The 20,924-nt window shown below is 37.1% G+C and overlaps 1 protein-coding gene across 2 annotated transcripts in view; it reads left to right on the top strand.

Annotated features, from left to right (window-relative positions):
• Positions 1-20,924, top strand: part of Tusc3 (tumor suppressor candidate 3) — a 146,979-nt gene that overhangs the window by 50,609 nt on the left and 75,446 nt on the right. For both annotated transcript variants that reach the window (XM_075986549.1, XM_075986550.1), the window contains exons 2-3: positions 2,473-2,642; positions 18,514-18,631. In XM_075986549.1, coding sequence (XP_075842664.1) covers positions 2,473-2,642; positions 18,514-18,631 — 288 coding nt within the window. The remainder of the gene's footprint in view (positions 1-2,472; positions 2,643-18,513; positions 18,632-20,924) is intronic.

Below are 20,924 nucleotides of genomic sequence, written 5' to 3' on the forward strand. Positions count from 1 at the left end.
ACCTCTGGGAATTTTTTTCTAGTCTCTGAAGTTATGATATGTTATAAGTAGACTGAAACACTTAGTTTGCATTTAAACAGTTGTTTTAACTGATAGATATTGGTATAATTATGTGACTCAACTGCTCCAGCAGCTATCATTTGAAGAAATTCAAAGTGAGCTGTGAATATTTGTGTTTAATGAGAAAAGTATGTCTCATTAGGAACTCCCCTAGGAATCAGAGAGGTAGCAGTTTCTAAAACTAGTTTCCTAGGCTTCCTCAGGGATTTGACTTGACTCGGCTTAGTTTCTGCTTTGAAGACTGCTTTTGCTTTAAAATGTCAATTCTCAAATATTTAAGACACACTTTACGTTTATATTGTACCTGTTAGTTAAATTGTAAAAGCTTAAAGGAACTTTGGGCAACCTTGATTCATTGAGCTTTAGCGTGAAGAGTTGAAGACTTAAATCCTATGAATATCCAGTAGTTTTCTGTACCTTGAGAATGTGTGTCTTCTCAGAATGAAGACTTAAGAGCTAACCCTGCCTGTAGAGTTCTTAAAACTCTTTGGGGCTGTTGATGGGGCTGAAAAGTTTCTTCCCAATTAGTTTTTATTAGTTATTTTAATATGATTATTAGTCTTATAAAAATGTACTCAGACTTTAGGAGGAATTAATGGTTACATTCATCTGTATCTAAATAGGTTGTTTTCAAGTTAGAGTTAATTTCAGTTCTTGCCTTTTTGTTAGAGCCAGATTATGTCATTTAAAAACAAACACAATTAACCCAGTAATTAGCCATAATTCTTTATCATACATTTGTCCTTTTATGCCAACCTTAATACTTTCTGCCCACTCTTCAGCCAGGCTGCACCCTCTTCTTCCATTTCTTTTGATTTAATTTTTCCCTTTGCCTTGGTAGGACCAGCATACACTAATGTTTTTTTTTGCTTTTTTTTCCCCTAAAAGGCAGGTGATACATCTGTCTTTCTCTTTTTGTGTATGTCCACCTCTGCAGAGTTCATAGGGAGCCACTGTGAGCGTTCTTTTTGCGAAGGAAGGGGCGAGATTGCCTCTCCCCCTAAACTGTATATGGAACTGGCTTAGATGCAACACTTCCAGCCTGTTCTGACCTGACACCTGTGTGGTCTGCAAGGACAAGGGCCGTCTTGCTTCCAGATGCACATCCATTTGTAGGGTTTCTTTTCAGGCTTTTACAGGGACAGTCAGTGGTCTGAGGACGAGCCTTCTGCTTAGAAGCTTGGGTACCCACTCTGGACGAGAATGGCAGAAGAACTCTAGCCTCTTCTGTGATCTTTCAGTCTCTGCCTTTCTCATTGTTCCCCTGCCTGCCCCATGTCCATCACCTTCTTTCCGTCACTGCAATTGAATTTCTCCTGCTTGCGACCTTTATAAATAAAATTACACAGCGGTCTTTTATGGATTTTTATACTTAGAAGATTTCTCTGCTATTGCATGTTTAAAAGTAAAGGAAGTTTAGTCAAGGAGATGCTCCCACTCCACAGTTTGCTAGAGAGCATGGTAAGGAAGGGAGGGAGAGAAGGAGAAAGAGAGACAGGGAGGGAGAGGCAGAGGGAGGGAGGGAGGGAGGGAGGGAGGGAGAGAATGTGTATACACCTATCTGTGTGCGGTGTGTGTGTCCATGGTGGTCAGCTTGGGTAGCGCTGCTGATTTGATCTTACCTAGATGTCCTTTCCCTGCCCTTTGAGAAGCAGAGCAGGTTTCCTTAAGTCTCTTTTGTCTGCACCATTCACGTGCTTATGTTGCTGGCTTCTTCAGCATCCATCCTAGGGGGTAGCAGACCAGACCTGCAGGAAACTTGTTGCTTTGTCGTTCTTCAGATCTTCAAGTCTCCTGCCTGTCTGTGTGTCTTCCGCTTGGTACAGACTTCTGTGCCAGCTTCTTTGCTGGCTGGCTTTTTTTTTATATATATATAGAATAAAGACAATTTTTAGCTGTATTTTTTTTCTGAGAGCAGAAATTTGATTTTCTTTAATAACTTTTTAATAAGCTTTCTATTTTTTTCTCTTTCTTTTTTTTCTGACACAAGGTTTCCCTGTGTAGCTTTTGACTGGAACTCTCTCTGTAGACCCGGCTGGCTCAAACTCTCAGATCCTACTGCCTCTGCCTCTGCCTCTCTAGTGCTGGGATTAAAGGCGTGCAACACCACTGCCTGGCTCCTTTTTATAAACTTTAACTTCATTTGCAAAAAATGAAATATTTGTGCAAGTCACATCAATAAGGGGCTAATATATTTGCCCAAATAAAGGCTATTAACAAACATTAAATTAAGAATATAGCCTTGATATAATTCTATCTATATAAAATGTAATTGAAACATATTAGCGTCTCACGAATCATTTAGACAGCACAGCACATGCAGACTTACTAAGGGAAAGTGAGAACACCCAAGAGTGGGAGTGACTCCAGGGAACGAATGCCCTTGTAATGTTTCTTTCTATTTAATTACAGAACCTTTTGGCTGAAAAAGTAGAACAGCTGATGGAATGGAGTTCCAGGCGCTCGATCTTCCGAATGAATGGCGACAAGTTCCGGAAGTTCGTAAAGGCCCCACCTCGGAACTACTCTATGATTGTTATGTTCACTGCTCTCCAGCCTCAGCGGCAATGTTCTGTCTGCAGGTAATTTATGGATTTAAACTCCTGGAAAGAGCAATAGCCCCAGCTTATATGCTTGTATTACGATATACATGTATAAGAAAATCCAGTACACTTTTAGTGTGAAATATTACTGAATTGTAAAAGTAAGCTGTGAATCAGGACAATGTCCAATGTCAGAAGTATCTGTTAAAACTGACTTCTCATTGTTACGTCTTTTTGTTTATAGATCTGTAGGTAATATCTGTGGTCTATGAAGTAGTTCTCTGGTATTCTTCCTTGTAAAGGAACTTTTTTTTTTTTCAGGGATGTTCATTCACTTTTGGTCCTAATGATTAGAAACTTCTTAGTAGATGACAGAGGTAAAGAATTTGAAAGGAATAAAGTGTTTATCAGAAAGGAATTTTGGAAAGAACAGATCTAATGCATGTAAATTCAGAGATAATTGTAGAATTGTTAGAAGTGATGCAGAGACTCTGTTGCTTTACATCTCTGTGGAAGAGTAGCTGAGAAAAGTCGATGTGACGCAGGAAAAGGTGCTTCATTTATTTTGGGTATTTCATTTTATTTTCACTTGGATTTGTGTTTTGGGGCTCGCACTCATTGAAGGGAGGCAGCCCAAAAGTATTTCAAGGATCCAGGGCTGAAACAAAGCTCTCAAAGGCATAGCCCAGCAACCTTATTTTTTCCCCCACATAAGAAACCCACCTCTTAACAGCCCATTCAGCTCCGGATTTTTCAGTGGATCAAACCACTAATATGTATAATGTTCACTATGTATATGTACACACATGTGGAGTTACGAGCTTTCATGACCAAGTAACTCAACAGTGCCAGCAGCTGCTTACCGTGTCTTCACCACACAAGTGGATGACAGCTTTATTCAAAACAGTTTCCTGTGAATGGTTTCTCCAACACCTTCTAGTAGTTACATCTTGCAAAGCCACAATGCCACATTGTAAGTAAATAATTAGCATTGGTCTGTCACAATATAGAGGGATTAGATCGCCATTTCTTTGCAGCCTTATCTACTCCATATTGCACTCTGTGCATTGAATTTGGCAGCTAGCCAATTGATTTCCCATTTGTATAATTTTGTTATTTCAAGATTGTTATGGATATTTAATCATTGTAGAATCTTTTGTACCCCTTCTTTTTGAGTTAGCATAATTCCTTCAAATACCACCCAAGATGTTGCATTTATCAACAGCATGCTCTTTTTAATACCAAGTAATAATTTTATAGTGCAGATGTTTTGCAGTTTGTTTATTAGTGTGTCTGTGATAGGCCATAGTCAAGGGGTAGGCAGACTTGCAAAATTACCTGTAGGTTATGTGTATCAGGTGTTATGAAACAAATGAATCTTATATGTAGATTTTATCCCCCTTTCCAAGTTCTTACATTATATGTACATATTTTAAAAATCTAAAATAATTCTAAACCCAAAACATTATAACAAGCATTGCGAATAAAGCATATTCAGCTTGTTCAAATAAAACAACTGAACATTTCGTAATGGCTGGAGAAGATTAATGCCTTTTTATATGCATATTAATTTTGAATATCTTTTTTGTTTGTTATCTAGAAAGCTTTGATGAAGTACCATTTCATTTCTTTTGTCTATTGCTAACTGATTGTTCCTCCTGAGTTATGTGCCATTATTTATGTGTGTGTTGTGGGTGTATGTTGCTCACTGTGTATGTAGATGAGGCTAACCTGAAACTAGCTGTGGGCCTTGACTGGCCTTCATTTTGCAGTCTCTAGTGTTAGTTAGGTATATGTCTTCATGCCTGATTGTATATACCTGCATTACAAACAGCCTCAAGGGGACTTGGAGACACTTGAGAAAATCATTCTTTCTGCAGTGATTGCTCACTCCCCAACCCCACACAGGAATGAGTTTTTCTGGTTCTTTCTATGTCAGTGTAAGTTTGGATGGTTTCTGCACTTCCGTTGTAATATTTTACAATTCTATATAGTTTTGAAAGGTTCCTAGTTAGTTTTCAAAAATATATGCTTTCCAATTTTAGCCTTTGCTGCCTTTTCCTTCTCTTTAAGGCACAGGAAGTTTCTCGTAGCATCAAGTTCTGTTTAGACGTATGGTTGCTTGCAGAGAGGCTGGTGACTGAGCTTCTGGCTTCCTTTAAGTCCTTCCCCAGTCTTCCTGCTCTTCCCTCACAGTCACTTTATTCTCAAACTTTAGAATTCAATTCTCACCTCCCTCCCGGTTAACGTCAAAGATCTTAGCCAAATAAAATTGTTAATTATGACTATTCAATACAATTCTCACCTCCTCTAAGTGTTAACTCCAAACTTCCGTTGCTAAATTATACTGTAGAGAATATTTCCGTAATTGCTTAGCTGTTTTCTTGCACAAATTTACTCATCTCTAGAACTGACTCTCTTCTAGGAACAAAGCAGCCTCTTTCAAGGTTGTTAATATGGATCAGTAGATTTTTTTTTTAAAAAAAATCAAATAGAAGGAAAATAAAATCTTTCATTTTAGAATTAGACAAAGTTTATAAACAAATCCTGATGACGTGTTACAGATTAATGTAGTATTGTACTTCATTTGAAACATAGTAAATTACAGATATGTTTTGATTAGATGTTAAGTGACTATATGTGCATATTCACATATGAACATAGAAATGTGTGCTTATGTGTTTTATACACACATATGCATACATACACAAACTTGTGATTCTCTTACTGAAAGGTATATCTGATAAAATCCATTTTAGCATTGACATTAAAGCTGAGAGGTTGTCTAATTTTCCTGAAATCATAATGCTAAATGCACTCCATGGTGAGATTTTGTGACTGGAGAACTCTTAGAGTGTGATGCCTCCCAAGTGCATGGATTCATCATAGCCCTTGCCCTAGAGGTGGAACTTGTGTCTTGCCTTGGCATATTTAACTGAAATATTGGTATTTTTGGGTGTAGATGCATCAACCAGCAATTCCTAAACAAATGGTTGTGGAAACTTTGTTTTAAGGCAGCAGGTACAGTATTTAGTGTACTGAGCCGAAGCCATGCAGGGCAGAACTCGTCGGACTTCTGTTGACTCCAGTGAAGTCACTTGTAAGATTAGGTTCTCAAGTTAGCAGATGAAAACCATGTGGAAATTACATTGTGTTGGCATGTTATCCAAAGGCTATTTTAGGTACATTACTTTATAAATGGAGACTTGAACCCTTACATGTTTTTTATTCCTTAAATAATGTGTCTTTGAGAGCTTTTGTTTTAAATTTACTCTTTTGTTCACTTCCTTAAACAAGGTTTGCCAAAGACTAGAAAACTCCACTGCCATTCACTTATTTTCTGCCTCATGGCTTGGTTGATACTCTGGAGAAAATGTTCACTAATTTAACAGTAGAAATGATTCTGAAGTTATTGCTTAGCTCGGTGATTTAATTTATGTTTCAACATGTTATAATTTCAGTCTATTGGTATTCTCAGAGTTTCTTTGTCAGGTTGTATAATCCCAGCTCCTTTACTTTTTGCCATGCCTTTTGCTGATGAAGGAAATACAGTAACATTTGTCTGAGCTCTTTTCTGTTTTCTGAATTTTGCATTTAAGTTCTTGCTTTAATCATTGATCCTTATCTCTATTGTAATTTCAAACGTACAAGAAATTGGGACAGTAGAATATTGACACCAGTGTTACTCTTTACAAAGATTTTACAAATGGGTAACATTTACTGCCTTTAATTTTTTTTTTTATCTTTCAAGTAAAAGTCAAATAACCTTTGTTAGCAGAGGTGTCTGAACTGGAGCAGTCAGTCAGTACATTCCTAAATTCGGTAGAAAGTTTGAAAGCATGAAGCCATTCTGACATAGTCTCTCGTTTTGTTTGTTTTGAGGTAGTCAGTGTTGATCTGTTATATGTGATTGCCATACCTTAGTTTCTTTTGTTTTATATTACTCTCACATGATACATGGTTTTTGTGGTGTTTTGTTCTAAAGACATTGACACTTTGATTTTTTCACTTTACTTACAACTAGATTTGTGTAATTAAGTGTATGAGTGACATAAAGGTCGTTCATACATTCTCATCAAGAGGCATGTAGTAGTAGAGTGTTGAGACTGAATGCAGGTGATTCTCTTCTGATCTGTGTGTTGTCCAGTAGACTTTCTTTCCTCTGTTGTAGTATATATCTGAGAGCTGTAAGTAGGTTTGGAGGGAAGATACTTAGTTGTCTTATTACTTCTCTGATACCAGATAAAACACCATGACTAAGGCAACCTGAAGATGCATTTATTCAGGTCCATGGTTCTAGAGAGCTAGAGAGGAGTAAAAATAAGGACATTGTTGGATCATGAGGAAAATTAGAAGTCATCATGTTAGATAAATTACACCAGGCTCACAAGGAGCCATATTGCATGTGTTAGTTATGTGTGGATGACTTTAAGGAAATAAATAGCAATCCAAGTGAATTGGGTATGATAGGGATGTGGGAGGTAAAAGGTTTGGTGATGGGAGATGGATAAGAAGATCAAGGGTAAGTAAATTTAATTGGAGTAAAATAGTAACACATGAACACTATCTTAGTGTGGGATGCTACTCTGCACAATTCATACTTATTGAAATTGAACAATACTATGATAAATATATATGTATTTTTAATTACTGATTTTGCTTGTATCATGTCTAATTTTCTTATCAAGCACACTGTCCCCAGACTATTAGTTTTTTCTTTGCTTTGCTGTATTTGTTCAAGAATCAAGAGTGGGTTTTCAAAACTGTCTAGTCAGGCTTACTTAAATCATAGTATTGGCTATTCATTTGTAGTTTTACTTTTACTAATATCAAAATGTCACTTAATCTTTGAGTTAAACTTTTTGACGAAAATGTGAGCTGTGGGCAGAGCAAAGAGTTGTGGCTCTTCGGTGTGTTAGGAGTGTCATCAATAGAGTACATGTACCGTGCACAGTGTATTCTCAGGTGTTCCAGCCTTGGGGGTTGGGAGAGAGGGGAGCAGTATAGTCATGGCAACAAATTGAAATGAACCAGAAATAGATAAAAACTAATTCCACCTCTCTCCATAGCTTTGAAAATAATCAATACAATACAGTAAGCATAGAAGTGTGGTGTGCATGTGTGTATGCATACACACATGTGCACCACAGTGCACAAGTAGAAGTCATAGAACAACTTACAGGAATTGCTTCTCTGATTCCACTGTGGGTCTAGGAACTGAATTCAGGTTCTCAGTATTGGTGGCAAACACCTCATTGGCTTTGCCTTCTGCATAACTCCAAACTGAAAAGTTATAAAGTGGATTTAAAAAATGGTATGAATTAAAGGAAGAAATGAAATATGTAAAACAAAATTTTAAGTAACATTAAAAAAGTATAGAGAGAGAACAAGAGAAAGGTGAAAAGAGAAAGAGAAGGCTGGAAGAAGGTAAGGCAGATGGAGAAGGGAAAGAGTTTGAAGCATAAGGAGGAGCCCACATGATGGATGGCCCAGCGCACTGCCCAGTGCGGGGTGTGCAACAGGACCAGGGCTTGAGTTTTCAGCACCTAAACTTCTTGCTTCTGATGCTCGTTCCCTGATACAGGCTGAGACTCTGGGTTTTCTAAAACTGGCCATCTTCATCTGTGCCATGGATCTTAGGAGGAAAACAAGCTAAACTGTGACTTGTGTCCCTGAATCAGGCTCCATTATCACATCAGTGCCACATGTGGTCACATGACAGATGGTTTCCAGGACAGCATGGCAATTCTTGGTGTGACAAACAAAATGTATGATCAGGCTGTCCTGGAACTCACTTTGTAGACCTGGTTGGCCTCAAACTCACAGAGATCCTCCTGACTCTGCCTCCCTAGTGTTGGGATTAAAGCTGTTTGCCACCACACCAAGTTTGAAATGTAAATGATTTTTTTATTTTCCAAAGCAACAATTTTCTCGACGTTACAGTAATTAATATTAGGAAATGCAGAATATTTCTCAAATTTTGGCTAAACTATAGCTTCTAGATCAGTTGCTTTCAGACCACCTTTCTATTTATTTCCCAGTTTGACCTCTTGTTAAGTGCCTGTTGCCACCCTTCACCCCCACCTCCACTGATTGGTTGTGACTGCAGTGGTGATGTTGCTCTTTCATTGTGTCCCCAATACTAGAGACTCTTGGGTCCAACTGAACTTCACTTCATGTAGTCAGCCACCCACATCACCAAGAAGTTTTTTCGATTTTGAACTGAAAAATGCTGCTTACTTTTAATTCTCTGCCTTTATCCCCTTTTACCTTTGAGGGTGGTCATATACAGTCTCTGTGTATAGCATTTTATTTATCACTGTAAATCATTTTATTTGTTGTTGTTTTTGTAAAATAAAATCATTATTAAGGAATTATTTTACAGTGATTTTACAGTGATATGTAATTTTCTACTTATAACTTTATTCTTTGGAGATAAACTTGAAATATGAACAGAAGTATGGAAGCCCTTTGTATAAAGGATTTTGGAAAGGTGACGGTGGTGATGATGATGAGGATGGGAAATATGGGCTTAAGATCAAAGTTAGGTGTGTATTTATGTGCTTAGTAGAACTTTATTAAATGGGAGACTATATTGTTAAGAAACATTCATAAACTTAGTAGTAACCACCCTAGAGTTTGGTATTACTACCAGATTCCTCTGCTGAGATTATAATTTGTCTTTTACAGTTACTGACAGTGGTTATATAAGGTATTTAGGTGGATACTGGGAAGATAAACATGAACAGACTCATCCACTATAGCTCTCCATCTCAGAACAGACTTGGAATTCTGGACCTTGACAAGTACTTATGCCTTAAATTAGTACTTTCCTAAACTCATAAATATCAGGAAAGAAAAGTAGAGATCAATGACAATGCCTTTCTATTATTAATTTGAATATTCATAAACCATATTTGGATGTAGAGAATGTCTGGAAATTAATATGTCATGCATATTCTTTTGTCTGTTGGCTGTGGTTATTTGGTATGTTTCTAGTGTATGTGCTGTGTCAGGTGTGCACTCCAGGTATAGAAAGTTTAGAAGAATCACAGAAGAACATGTGGAAACACTTGTCAATAGTAAGGTATAGAAAGTTTAGAAGAATCACAGAAGAACATGTGGAAACACTTGTCAATAGTAAGGTATAGAAAGTTTAGAAGAATCACAGAAGAACATGTGGAAACACTTGTCAATAGTAAGGTATAGAAAGTTTAGAAGAATCACAGAAGAACATGTGGAAACACTGTCAATAGTAAGGTATAGAAAGTTTAGAAGAATCACAGAAGAACATGTGGAAACACTTGTCAATAGTAAGGTATAGAAAGTTTAGAAGAATCACAGAAGAACATGTGGAAACACTTGTCAATAGTAAGGTATAGAAAGTTTAGAAGAATCACAGAAGAACATGTGGAAACACTTGTCAATAGTAAGGTATAGAAAGTTTAGAAGAATCACAGAAGAACATGTGGAAACACTTGTCAATAGTAAGGTATAGAAAGTTTAGAAGAATCACAGAAGAACATGTGGAAACACTTGTCAATAGTAAGGTATAGAAAGTTTAGAAGAATCACAGAAGAACATGTGGAAACACTTGTCAATAGTAAGGTATAGAAAGTTTAGAAGAATCACAGAAGAACATGTGGAAACACTTGTCAATAGTAAGGTATAGAAAGTTTAGAAGAATCACAGAAGAACATGTGGAAACACTTGTCAATAGTAAGGTATAGAAAGTTTAGAAGAATCACAGAAGAACATGTGGAAACACTTGTCAATAGTAAGGTATAGAAAGTTTAGAAGAATCACAGAAGAACATGTGGAAACACTTGTCAATAGTAAGGCGACTTTGTGGAGGGAAATTAAAGAAGACTTTGGGCCTTGGTGCAGAGAGAGAGAAGTACCTGTTGAAGAAACTTGAAACTGCGTGTGAGTAATCCGCTTTTCTGGCAGTTGTCGGACACATGGAGTTTTCTATAACCCTTTGTCACTTAGCTAGGAGTTTGACATGCCTCATGCTTTCACCTTTTAACAACCCTCGAGGGAGGAATTACTCATATTTTCATGCTAACAGAGGGGAGGGATAAAATGCCTATGACATTTCTAGATTTGTACAGCATGAATTGTAAAGTTATTCTCAAGTTCAGATCTTGAGAGTTCAAATTCTGCCTGCAGTGTGTGACTATTCTCACTACACTTGGTAGGTGTTAGTATCATAGTTTTGTATTTATTTATAGTAACTTATACTTCTGTACATTGATTTTATTTTGAACACACATCAAATTATTTGACCTCTGAGGCTACAATCCACACTGTATGATGTAAAAAGCATCCTTCTCTCAAAGTGTTCTTTATTGCTCTCTATTAAGAACTCTTTTTTTGTGTATAAATAATATATTTAGAAAGTTGGTATAAAAATTAATATATACACATACATTACAAAACACATTATTAGAAGGTTTAGCTAACTTAATGTGACACAGGTTTAATGGATTGTATGAAAAAGTTCTGATTTCTGATGTGGGCTGAGAGTGGTTCTGAGAATTGAGAACATATTTATATTCTTATAGCCAAATGTAGTTGTGAAAAGCTAGCCATATGGGCAAAGAAACTGCCTTTGCCTCAGTTACTGACAATATACTGTCCAATCCAAGCTGTACCAGCAGGAGACAAGAAAGGTGACTAGAAGTTTGCCAAGACAAGGTAGTATAGTCCTTCAAAATTCCCTGCTTCACAGGAATTCTTTCAAATATGCTAGGTCTGTAAACCAGGGTTGGATGCCCCAGCATTGCAGAATAACTTTGGGTGACTATCCAGGCAGCAAGATGTCCCTGTCCTTAGGTAACATTTCACCATTCTGAGGTCTTTGATGGATTTGAAGACTAGATAGTTATACTTCTAATTTTCCTTAGTTATGATAAAAGACAAATTAGATACAAAACTTTGGGCTTATAAGATAGATGATAAAATATTTTCTTGAATTTTTGCCAAATATAAATGAATTGGATATTGTTACTGTAATTCTTACTTAATAACTGTTTTGTTATATATAATTAAACTATGTTAAAGTTGAAACCTTCCTTTTTAATTAGGCAAAAAGAGTGAAATGCCGTGGATTATGCTCGTTGTTAATAAAAAAACTGATTGGTCGATAGCAGGACAAAAAGAGATGGCACAGGGAGAATGGTGGGAGGATGAAGGACAGACTCGGGATTTAAAGGAGATGCCAGGAAATGGAGAGGAAGCAGGACATGCTGAAGCACAGGTAAAACCACCAGCCACATGGCAAAATGTACTTTGATGGAAATGGGTTAATTTAAATTATAGGAGTTAGTTCACAATAAGCCTGAGCTATTGACCAAGCATTTCTAATTCATATTCAGCCTCTGAGTTGGTTATTGGGGACCAGGTGGTTGGAACAGGAGATTCCACCTACAATAAAGCTTTCTCCAATTGAGACTGAGTTCTTGCTTGCTCCATTTATTCCTTACTGTGAGACACAGATAAGTTGTTTAGTTTCTGTGTTGAAATTTCTCTAGTGAACAGGAATAAAATTAATATGTTATCAGCGCCTGCTCCAAAGCAAAACTAGACAGATACATATCAATAATCAGATACAAGAAATCTTTTGAAGGTGTTTTTGACAATTCTCACTGTAAACTTGACTAAATGTACTCAGCAATTACCATGTCATAGTTGAGTTTACTCCCCTAGTGCTAATTCCCTGTGCTAGCTAACCTGTTTGTCTAAGTGACAAATATCTGAGAACAGTAACTTAAGTGAGAGAATCTACATTTTGGCCCATGGCAGAAAGAGTATGGCAAAGCAGATCAGCTCGTGTCATGGTGTCAGGAAATGCGATGGGCAGGATAACTTTGCTAGTGTTTTTGTGCTTTCCCCCTTTACTCTGCTCTGGTCCCCCTTCTATGAGATAATACAGCTCATAGTCGAGGTCGGTTTTCCCTCCTTTTTGTTTGTTTCTTGAGGCAGGATCTCACTATGTAAACTTAGCTGTCCTAGAACTCATTATGTAGACCAGGTTGACCTGGAATTCCCAGGACACCCTCTACCTCTGCTTCCAAAGTGCTGAGATTGAAGTGTGTGCTACCAAGTCTGGCTGTGTCTTTCCTCTAAGCATACTTAGGAAAATACCATCACAGACTCCCCTGGAAGTATGTTTTTTAGCTATTTTAGCATCTTGCCATGTAGTGAAGTTGATAAGAATAGCGATCACAGTGAATATGTTATGGTAAAGAAAATGTATGTTATTTTAACTTGTTCACTGATGATTTCCTATCCTTAAGTTAAATTTTATGTTTCTAGAAGGTATTGGAATATTTTGAGATAAGGAAGTATTTCTTCCTTTTATCAGAAATCACTTTATTTATCTGTTGATTTATTTTTAATCTTCATTACTATGTTCACTTTATTTATAATTTTCCTCTGAACTATCCATATAGAATTTAAAAAGTTTGCTCAGTGAGCAAGTGGTATATCTTTTTGTTTCTTTGCTATCTGTATGTTATTTATCTTGATATCCATATTTAAGCATTTCTATGTTTCTCATCTGTACCATTTGTATTTATCTTTATTTTATATTTCTATTCAAATTTTTACTATTTTTTCACTGTTTATTTTGAAAAACGAAGACTTTTTTTACTGTTTATTTTGAAAAACAAAGACAATATGGATATGGAGTGTTGTCATGGACATGTAAATCTTTGTGGTTTGACATGTTTCAAAAAAAAGACCTTGTGCAATCTCATGCAAGCAGTGTTTAGAGTGTGGCTCCGGGGAAGTGACTGGATTATCACAGCTATGATTTTATAAATGGATAAATTCTTTGCTGGGTTCAGAGTAGGTAGTTGGTGGGATCGTAGCAGGTGGCCTGATTGGAGTAAATATGTCACTAAGAGGCTGGCCCTGGAAGAATTTCTTGTCTTGTCCTCTCTTTCTGTACACTGATTCCTGGGCACCTCGAGGTCCATTACCTCTTCACATGCTTCTGCCATTATCTTATTCTTCTTGCCCTTAGGCCCAATGTAATGTGTAGTCAACCTGTGATGGACTAAAGCCATGACAACTGTGAGCCCGAGTAAATATTCCCTTAGCATAGTTGCATTGGATTTAGTGAGGAAAATCCTAACACACTGACCAGCTTAGCATAGCCAGAAAAGCAGTTACAAGCTTTGAATGATGCTTTTTGTTTTTTTTTATTTTTATTCTCCCCAACTGTAATACCAGAAGCCATTTTAAAAGGCATGTCGGCTTCAAATCTGTGCAAATCACTGTCTTCTGAAATTATTTGAGGCTTGATGAAGACATACTTTGAAATAACTATGTAATATATGTTTATGTATATGTAATTTAATCATAAATAACTATAAAGGCATGTACTTTTAATATGAGTCTTTTATATGATAGGAAATTTGAATAATGTTGTGAAGAGAAACGACTTAAAACATTCCTTTATATGCTTAAAGATGAAAATTACATTCATCTTGGGAAATATAAAATATATCGAACCATAGATGAGTTAATAATCCTTTTAAGTTTTACATAACCTTTTTAAAAGAGTATAATGTAAAAAGTTATAGCATTTGAATTAAGTGATTTTTTTTTCTTGTTCTCTAATAAAAAATGGAGAAGATGTAATACAAGAGATTTAACAGAACAGTGCCCTGCAGTTATTACTTAACGCTCCTGGATCATTCTCATGCAGCTTGACTGCCCTCTTCAGGCTCGTGAGCACACTGGGACAATTCATGCTGTTCCCTCAGTTCCTAAGGTTGAACCCTCATTTTCCTTTGGGCGTCTCTCCCCGATGGTACTATTAAAGGTGTGGTTATTTGTGTCTGAGCTCCTGGTGTTTGTGGCTTTCACTTTGTATTTTGACTAGCAGTCAGGAATGCAGTATGCTAATACACACCAATAATTGTGTATGCTTTCAGTATAAACTGATAAATGGGCTAGGCTCCACTGATTTTTTTGTTGTTGTTCTTAGGTTTTTTTAATTCCCTGTTTAAAAGTTAGAATAGTAGTGGAAATAGAAGATAATTGGCTTTACATCTTTGGACACATTTATTTCTGATTAATGACTTGTACTTTGAATATATAGCATTGGTAGTACATATTTATGAAGTTTATTATTTCTAGTTTTGTTTTAGAGATAGATTTGTTCCTTGGAACTATTTTTTACTCAATGTACCCAAACAGGAGAAAGCCTTGTTTATTTTGCCAATATTACCTTTGCTCAAAGTTTTGTATTTGAGTTTAGAATTGTAATTTGCTTTGGCTTTCATGGAATCTTTTATTCAGATTATAGATATTTCTGAGGATTAGTCTTAATATTTTTCCTATTGCTGTGATAAAATACCCTGAGAGCAAAGTAAGCCAGAAAGGGCTCAGTGTGCAATCTGAGGCTGTCGTCCGTCATTCTGGGGATTTCAATGCAGCATGATCTTGAAGCAACTCATCACTTTGTTAAGTCCGAAGCAGAAAGCAGTTGAATTAATGAAGACTCATAACTCCATGCTACTAAGTTCAGCTTCCCTCTGTCCCTACCCCCCTTCCCTCTTCTCTTTTTCCCTGCCTTCCTCCCCCTTCTTTCCTTCCTTCCCTTCACGTTGCTTGTAGATCTGGATGTAGAGTTCTCAGCTCCTGCTCCTGTGCTATGCCTGTCTCCTTCCTACCATGATGATGAGGGATTAAACCTCTGAAATTTATCTAATTTATCTAAGCCTCAAAGGCTTTCATTTATATGTTGCTTAGTCATGGTGTCTCCTCATAGCCATAGAACAGTGACTAATACACTCCCCTTTTCATTCAGCCCAGGACCATGTCCGGGAAACAGTGCTGCTCTCATTGAGAGTGAATCTTCCCACCTTCATTTTTCCAGTTATGAAAAAGCCCTCAAAAGCATGTCTACAGGCTACACTTATCCAGATAATTATGCATTGAGATTCTTTTTCCAGGTGATTGTACTTGTATAAAGTCTACAATCAAAACTAACCATCTAAGGATTGTATAGAATTTTTAGTTGGATGTTGTGATCTTCTAGATTCCAAAGAAGAATATGTACAAGATAGGTCACATGATTGTATAATAATTTAGGAACCTGTGTTTTCCCATCTTGAGCATTTTAAATGGGCTCCAGACCTTTATCATAATGGCACTTTCCCTCAGACACGTGGTTATCTGACACAGCACAGATACTGTTTGCAAACACACTCCTTTCGAAAGCCCCTGAAGCTGGTCACTGTTTACAGAATGGAGCCTCACTCCTAGTTATTTTCTTAGTCTTTCCTTTCCTTGTTGTCTGGATGAGGCCTAGATTCTGTAGAACATAGGACGCATTTGAGAGTGGCTCGTTTATGTGGTTTGCTATCTTCCTTCCTGTTAGTCTTGCTCATAGCTTTAGTCATTCGAACAGACTTGTTTGTCCCAGATGTTTCCACTGACCGTGCTTCTAATCTGTTTTCCCCATCTAGTGTATGCAAGTGTAAGCCACATTTAAAACTGTGTTTCTTATTTCTGTGTTATGATTGTGTATGTCTGCTCCTCTGAGGTAGACAGTGTCAGCCATTTCTCTTTGTTACTGCAGCATCTACTTAAAATGCTGAATATAAACATATTTATGTTTTAAATTCCACATTTGCTTATAAAATTGACATTAACATGTCTCTCAATGATTTATTCACTATCATGGTGAGAGTCATAAATGGCATTCATTTTTCAAGTAGCATACATTGCTTTTGTCCTGTTAGTGTCTCTTGTTGATGGTTTGCTCTTTTGAACACAGTACAACTTGGTGTTGATCTGTAACAAGACTATTTGGGCCATGATATCTCTGGTGTTACCACAATGCCCCCCACATTTCACTGTGTAGTTATAGTTTATAAAAATAAAGTGAACCAAGTATTCAGTGAAACCAACTTAAATGAGAATAATTATATTATTTTTATAGTGAGATATATAAAACGTTTAATGTTCTTTCCCCCTAAATAGAGTGAAATATGTGACTTTTAGTCACATCCCACGATTGAGAATCTCTAATGCAGATGAATTTTATTTTTAAAAAAAGTCACGGAGGAAAGAGTATTATTCAGCATCACTAACAGCAGAACTTGGTAAAAGTTCCAGGTTCTACCCCTGGACAGTCACTGTTTCCAAGTGGAACAGTTAATGTGCATGCAGCAAGTCCTTCTTCGCTTTTGTGGAGGGTTGCTGTTCAGTCAGCAGCATCAGCAAGCTTACAAGGGTAGACTTGGAAGTGCCTTTCAAAAGACATGGCAGATTTGTACTGCCTTTTGAAGGAAGAGAGGGCTTTCTAAACAAAATTTCTAATGCATGTTATAAGAATGACCGTGATATTTTTGTGAAGTAGACCAAATGTGTTATGTTTCTAGAGCTGTGGTACGGGTGTGGCTGAGGTGTGGAGGATTTTGTAGTGGATTTACAATGTGGTTGTTAGAAAATTAACTCTAGAAAAAATAGAATGACAATGGTGCAGAATTTAAAGGCAGAGAGAACTCACCTTTGATTCCTTGGTTTATTAACACAGATTTATTAAGAAATCTTCAGAGAACTAGAAATTATCTGATAGTTTGTGTTTGTGTAAGAGCTCCCTCTGGAATGTAAGCATCTTGAAGTCAAGGGCTTGTCATTTGTCATTTGCACATTGTTTTTCAATTTGTATGGATTTATTGATTGAACTGTGAGTACACATATGCATATTTAATTGACTGATATACGTGGACCAACTTGAACATGAGATAGAGAAATCTGAAATGCCTGTTTTAGGATGTTTCATCAGAAGCTATTGTATACACAGATGCTGAAAAATCTAAAATATTATTTTATCCCTTGCTTTATTTTATATTGGTGGATTTTCATTTTATTTTTCTCATCACAAGAATGTTACTTCTTAATGATTTTCCATTTTCCTAGGTTTGATTTTCTATAACAAAACATTTTCTAATAAAATATCTGAATTTTGCAGTGTGCTTACATACTGTCTCAATGCCATCGCTTTAATACTATGGGCCTTGCATCCTTTATTTGCTGATGCTGAGCCAGAGCCTGGTACTGTAGCTCCTCCATGTTTTCTTAAGATTTGATGGCCCTGTGTGTCTAGATATTATAATAGTCACAAACTAAACTGATCTTTAAGTTTTCTCCTATGAAAGATAAAGTTTAGCTCACCTTACCATTAGAGTATTCCGTTTGATGAGCACTAACAACACAGATAACATCATTGTGTTTCCTGACCCTTAATTGTAGATGATGTTTCAGGATTATCTGATTTATATACAAAAATTAATTAAGCACACCAATTCCATTACTTCTTATCCTCTACTTTGACATATCAAACCCTCTTTAGTGTTGCAATATTTAGAAGCATTTATAGCCTATACTATAAACAGTTAAATCTTTTTTTTTTTTTGGTTTTTTTCGAGACAGGGTTTCTCTGTGGTTTTGGAGCCTGTCCTGGAACTAGCTCTGTAGACCAGGCTGGTCTCGAACTCACAGAGATCCGCCTGCCTCTGCCTCCCGAGTGCAGGGATTAAAGGCGTGCGCCACCATCGCCCGGCTAAACAGTTAAATCTTTAAGCTGTGTATATATTGGTTAAAAAAATAGAAGGGATTCAGTACCATGCATATGAGTAAGTGTAACTGTATTGTAACTACATGTTCATGAACAATAAACTTATACTCTGATGTACTTCCTTTTAAAAAGTATTTGTTCATCTTTTTATGCTGTATAGTAGTTTAGTTTGTATTTCATACAAGTATTAATGAGATTATGGTCCCTACAGTAATTGGTTAGCTCTACCCCAGAATTACTTGTTCTGTTGATGGCTCTGTTCATTGTATACTAATTTTTTTTTTTTTGCCTCACTATCTGTTTCAGGCAAGCTAATGAGGAATATCAAATCCTGGCTAATTCCTGGCGTTATTCATCTGCTTTCTGCAACAAACTGTTCTTTGGAATGGTGGACTATGATGAAGGAACAGATGTTTTCCAGCAGGTGAAAACTCTTTAGATATGATTTTGAAATGCATAACTGCGTTTGTTAGTTTTGATACATCTCGTCTACCACATAAATACAACTCACTGAGTAAATGAGTGAGCATAGTAAGTAATGTGATGTGTTTAAAGTAGAGTTCATATTTGGAGACTACTAATTCCATCATTATACAATTTTTGCCTTTATATTGTAGTAAAAGCATTTGCATTTTTATTTAGAGGAAATGTGCTTTTTAGCACACAGTGACAATATATGTGAATTAACCGTACTATGATAATTATGTATTGGTTAGGTTGTATCTCACACAGGCTTATGACATTTCATATAGTATAAGTTCAACCTATTTATTTTTTGTACATGTGTATGATGTGTGAGTGTACATGCATATGTGCATATATGGAAACAAGAAGTTAACGCTGAGTATTTTCATTTTGCTCTCCATATTATTTATTGTTATTATGTGTACATGTGTGTGTGATCTATGTCTTGGTGTGCATGCCATAAATTGTATGTTGATGTCAGAGGACAACATTGTAGAGTTAGTTCTCTGTTTTCACTGTTAAATTTTTTGGGACAGGAGGGAAGTTGGACTCAGGCTGCCTGGTTTGTACCATAAGGCATCTTCCTGATCCCTATTTATGTGATATGTTTATGAGATAGGGTTTTTCACTGATCCTGAGTATTGCCCGTTTGGCTTGTTTAGCTGACCAGCTGACTCATGGGGTTGATCTATCTCAAACCCCAGCCTCCATGCTTGGGCTGCAGACATGTGGTCCTGTGTTCAAGTACAGGTGATCTGAGCTGAGGTGCCCATGCTTCTGTAGTATGCACCCTACACACTTAGCTGCTGCCCGAGTTACTTATTTTCTACTCCAGCAGATAGAATTTTATCTGTGTTTTCTGCTTGTGATGGCCTGGATCTCAGGCAGTGATGAAACTGTAAATCACCAGTGATCATGTGTGTGTGAGAGAACATTAAAGGACTTCCAAGGAGGGGTCACTAATCAAGTAGGACCGTTACCTCTTGTGAGAGTAGCAGGAGGGCAGGAGCGCAGAGTCAGACATGGGAAACCCAGCATTGAAAACGGTCTCTTGAGAGCTAGGAAGAGAAGCTTCCTCAGAAACCCAGCCTCACCCTTCACCTAGATCTTACACATTAATCCTCAGAAATTTCAGAAAACAAACTTCTCTTAAGTCACCTACTCAGTTACAGCAACACGTGTAGATGTGTCCTCAGATACCGTCTTCTCAGTAGACTCCACCTTATACTTGGGCAGGAGGATGCTAGTCATCGCTGGTGGGACTGTCACCGTGAGTCCTGACCCGGACTTTTGACCAGCAGTACACTCTGAGTGTTTCATATGTGTTCCTGAGTGATGCTGCCCAATGAAGCAGTCAGAAATGGTATTGTTGCCATGGTTATCCCTAGCCTAGAGTATAGTTATCTGTTGACATGTGGAATAAGATACAGTGCTGGGACACAAACACGTTTTGTATCATCCTATGTGTGAGACTTTTGGGGGAGAAATGAAAATGAACATTTACTCCTCAGATCGGGAACTGATAACAGACCAAAATAATGATTCTACACAAATCCAACTTGGGAGCCAGTGTGTTTATTGGGTTTCCTTAGGAGTATGGATAAGAGTTCGCTGGCATGAACAGGGATGATTTCCAGGGACGTCACGAATAAGTGATGATTCATAAAAGCTGCAAACCCCAAGCTCTTTGTATGACTTGCAGGCATTTCAGGAGGGTGGGGGTGCACAGTCTCCTGCAGACAGCTCCAAAGCCTATTCTGACAGCAGTTGCTTCCCTCTTTTATAACCTTCCTGAGGCTCTTGGGAATTCTTTAAGTTTCAGCTCTCCAGGCTTTTAAGGTTGTTTACTGCCCAGGTCTCGCAAGCCTCCCTCTGTTCTCCAGGAGGTGTTATTTCAATTCAGAGAAGATTCCTATTCCTCTTTGACACATATATAAATACATATACGAAGCATACACAATTTATTGATGATATGATATGTGTTATATGATATATGCTGTGGTATGTTAGGATTTGTCAGGTTTTTACCACATTATAGGAACTGGTTTTGTAATTTAGTTTTATAATGAACTTGTTCAAATTTCTATTATTTATGAAATGGTTGCTGTGGAGTTGCTTCTGCAGAGCCTTGTGCTGTAGTGGTAGTGTAGGGCGTGAAGTAGAACATCTGAGGTCACAGTCTAGCTTTACCTCGTCATAGTTGAGTGATTTGAAGTTTTCATCGTCTGTGCGCTATCTCTGGAGCAGGAGAG

This window comes from Microtus pennsylvanicus, chromosome 9 (assembly GCF_037038515.1).
Source record: "Microtus pennsylvanicus isolate mMicPen1 chromosome 9, mMicPen1.hap1, whole genome shotgun sequence".
In the NCBI taxonomy this organism is placed as follows: domain Eukaryota; kingdom Metazoa; phylum Chordata; class Mammalia; order Rodentia; family Cricetidae; genus Microtus; species Microtus pennsylvanicus.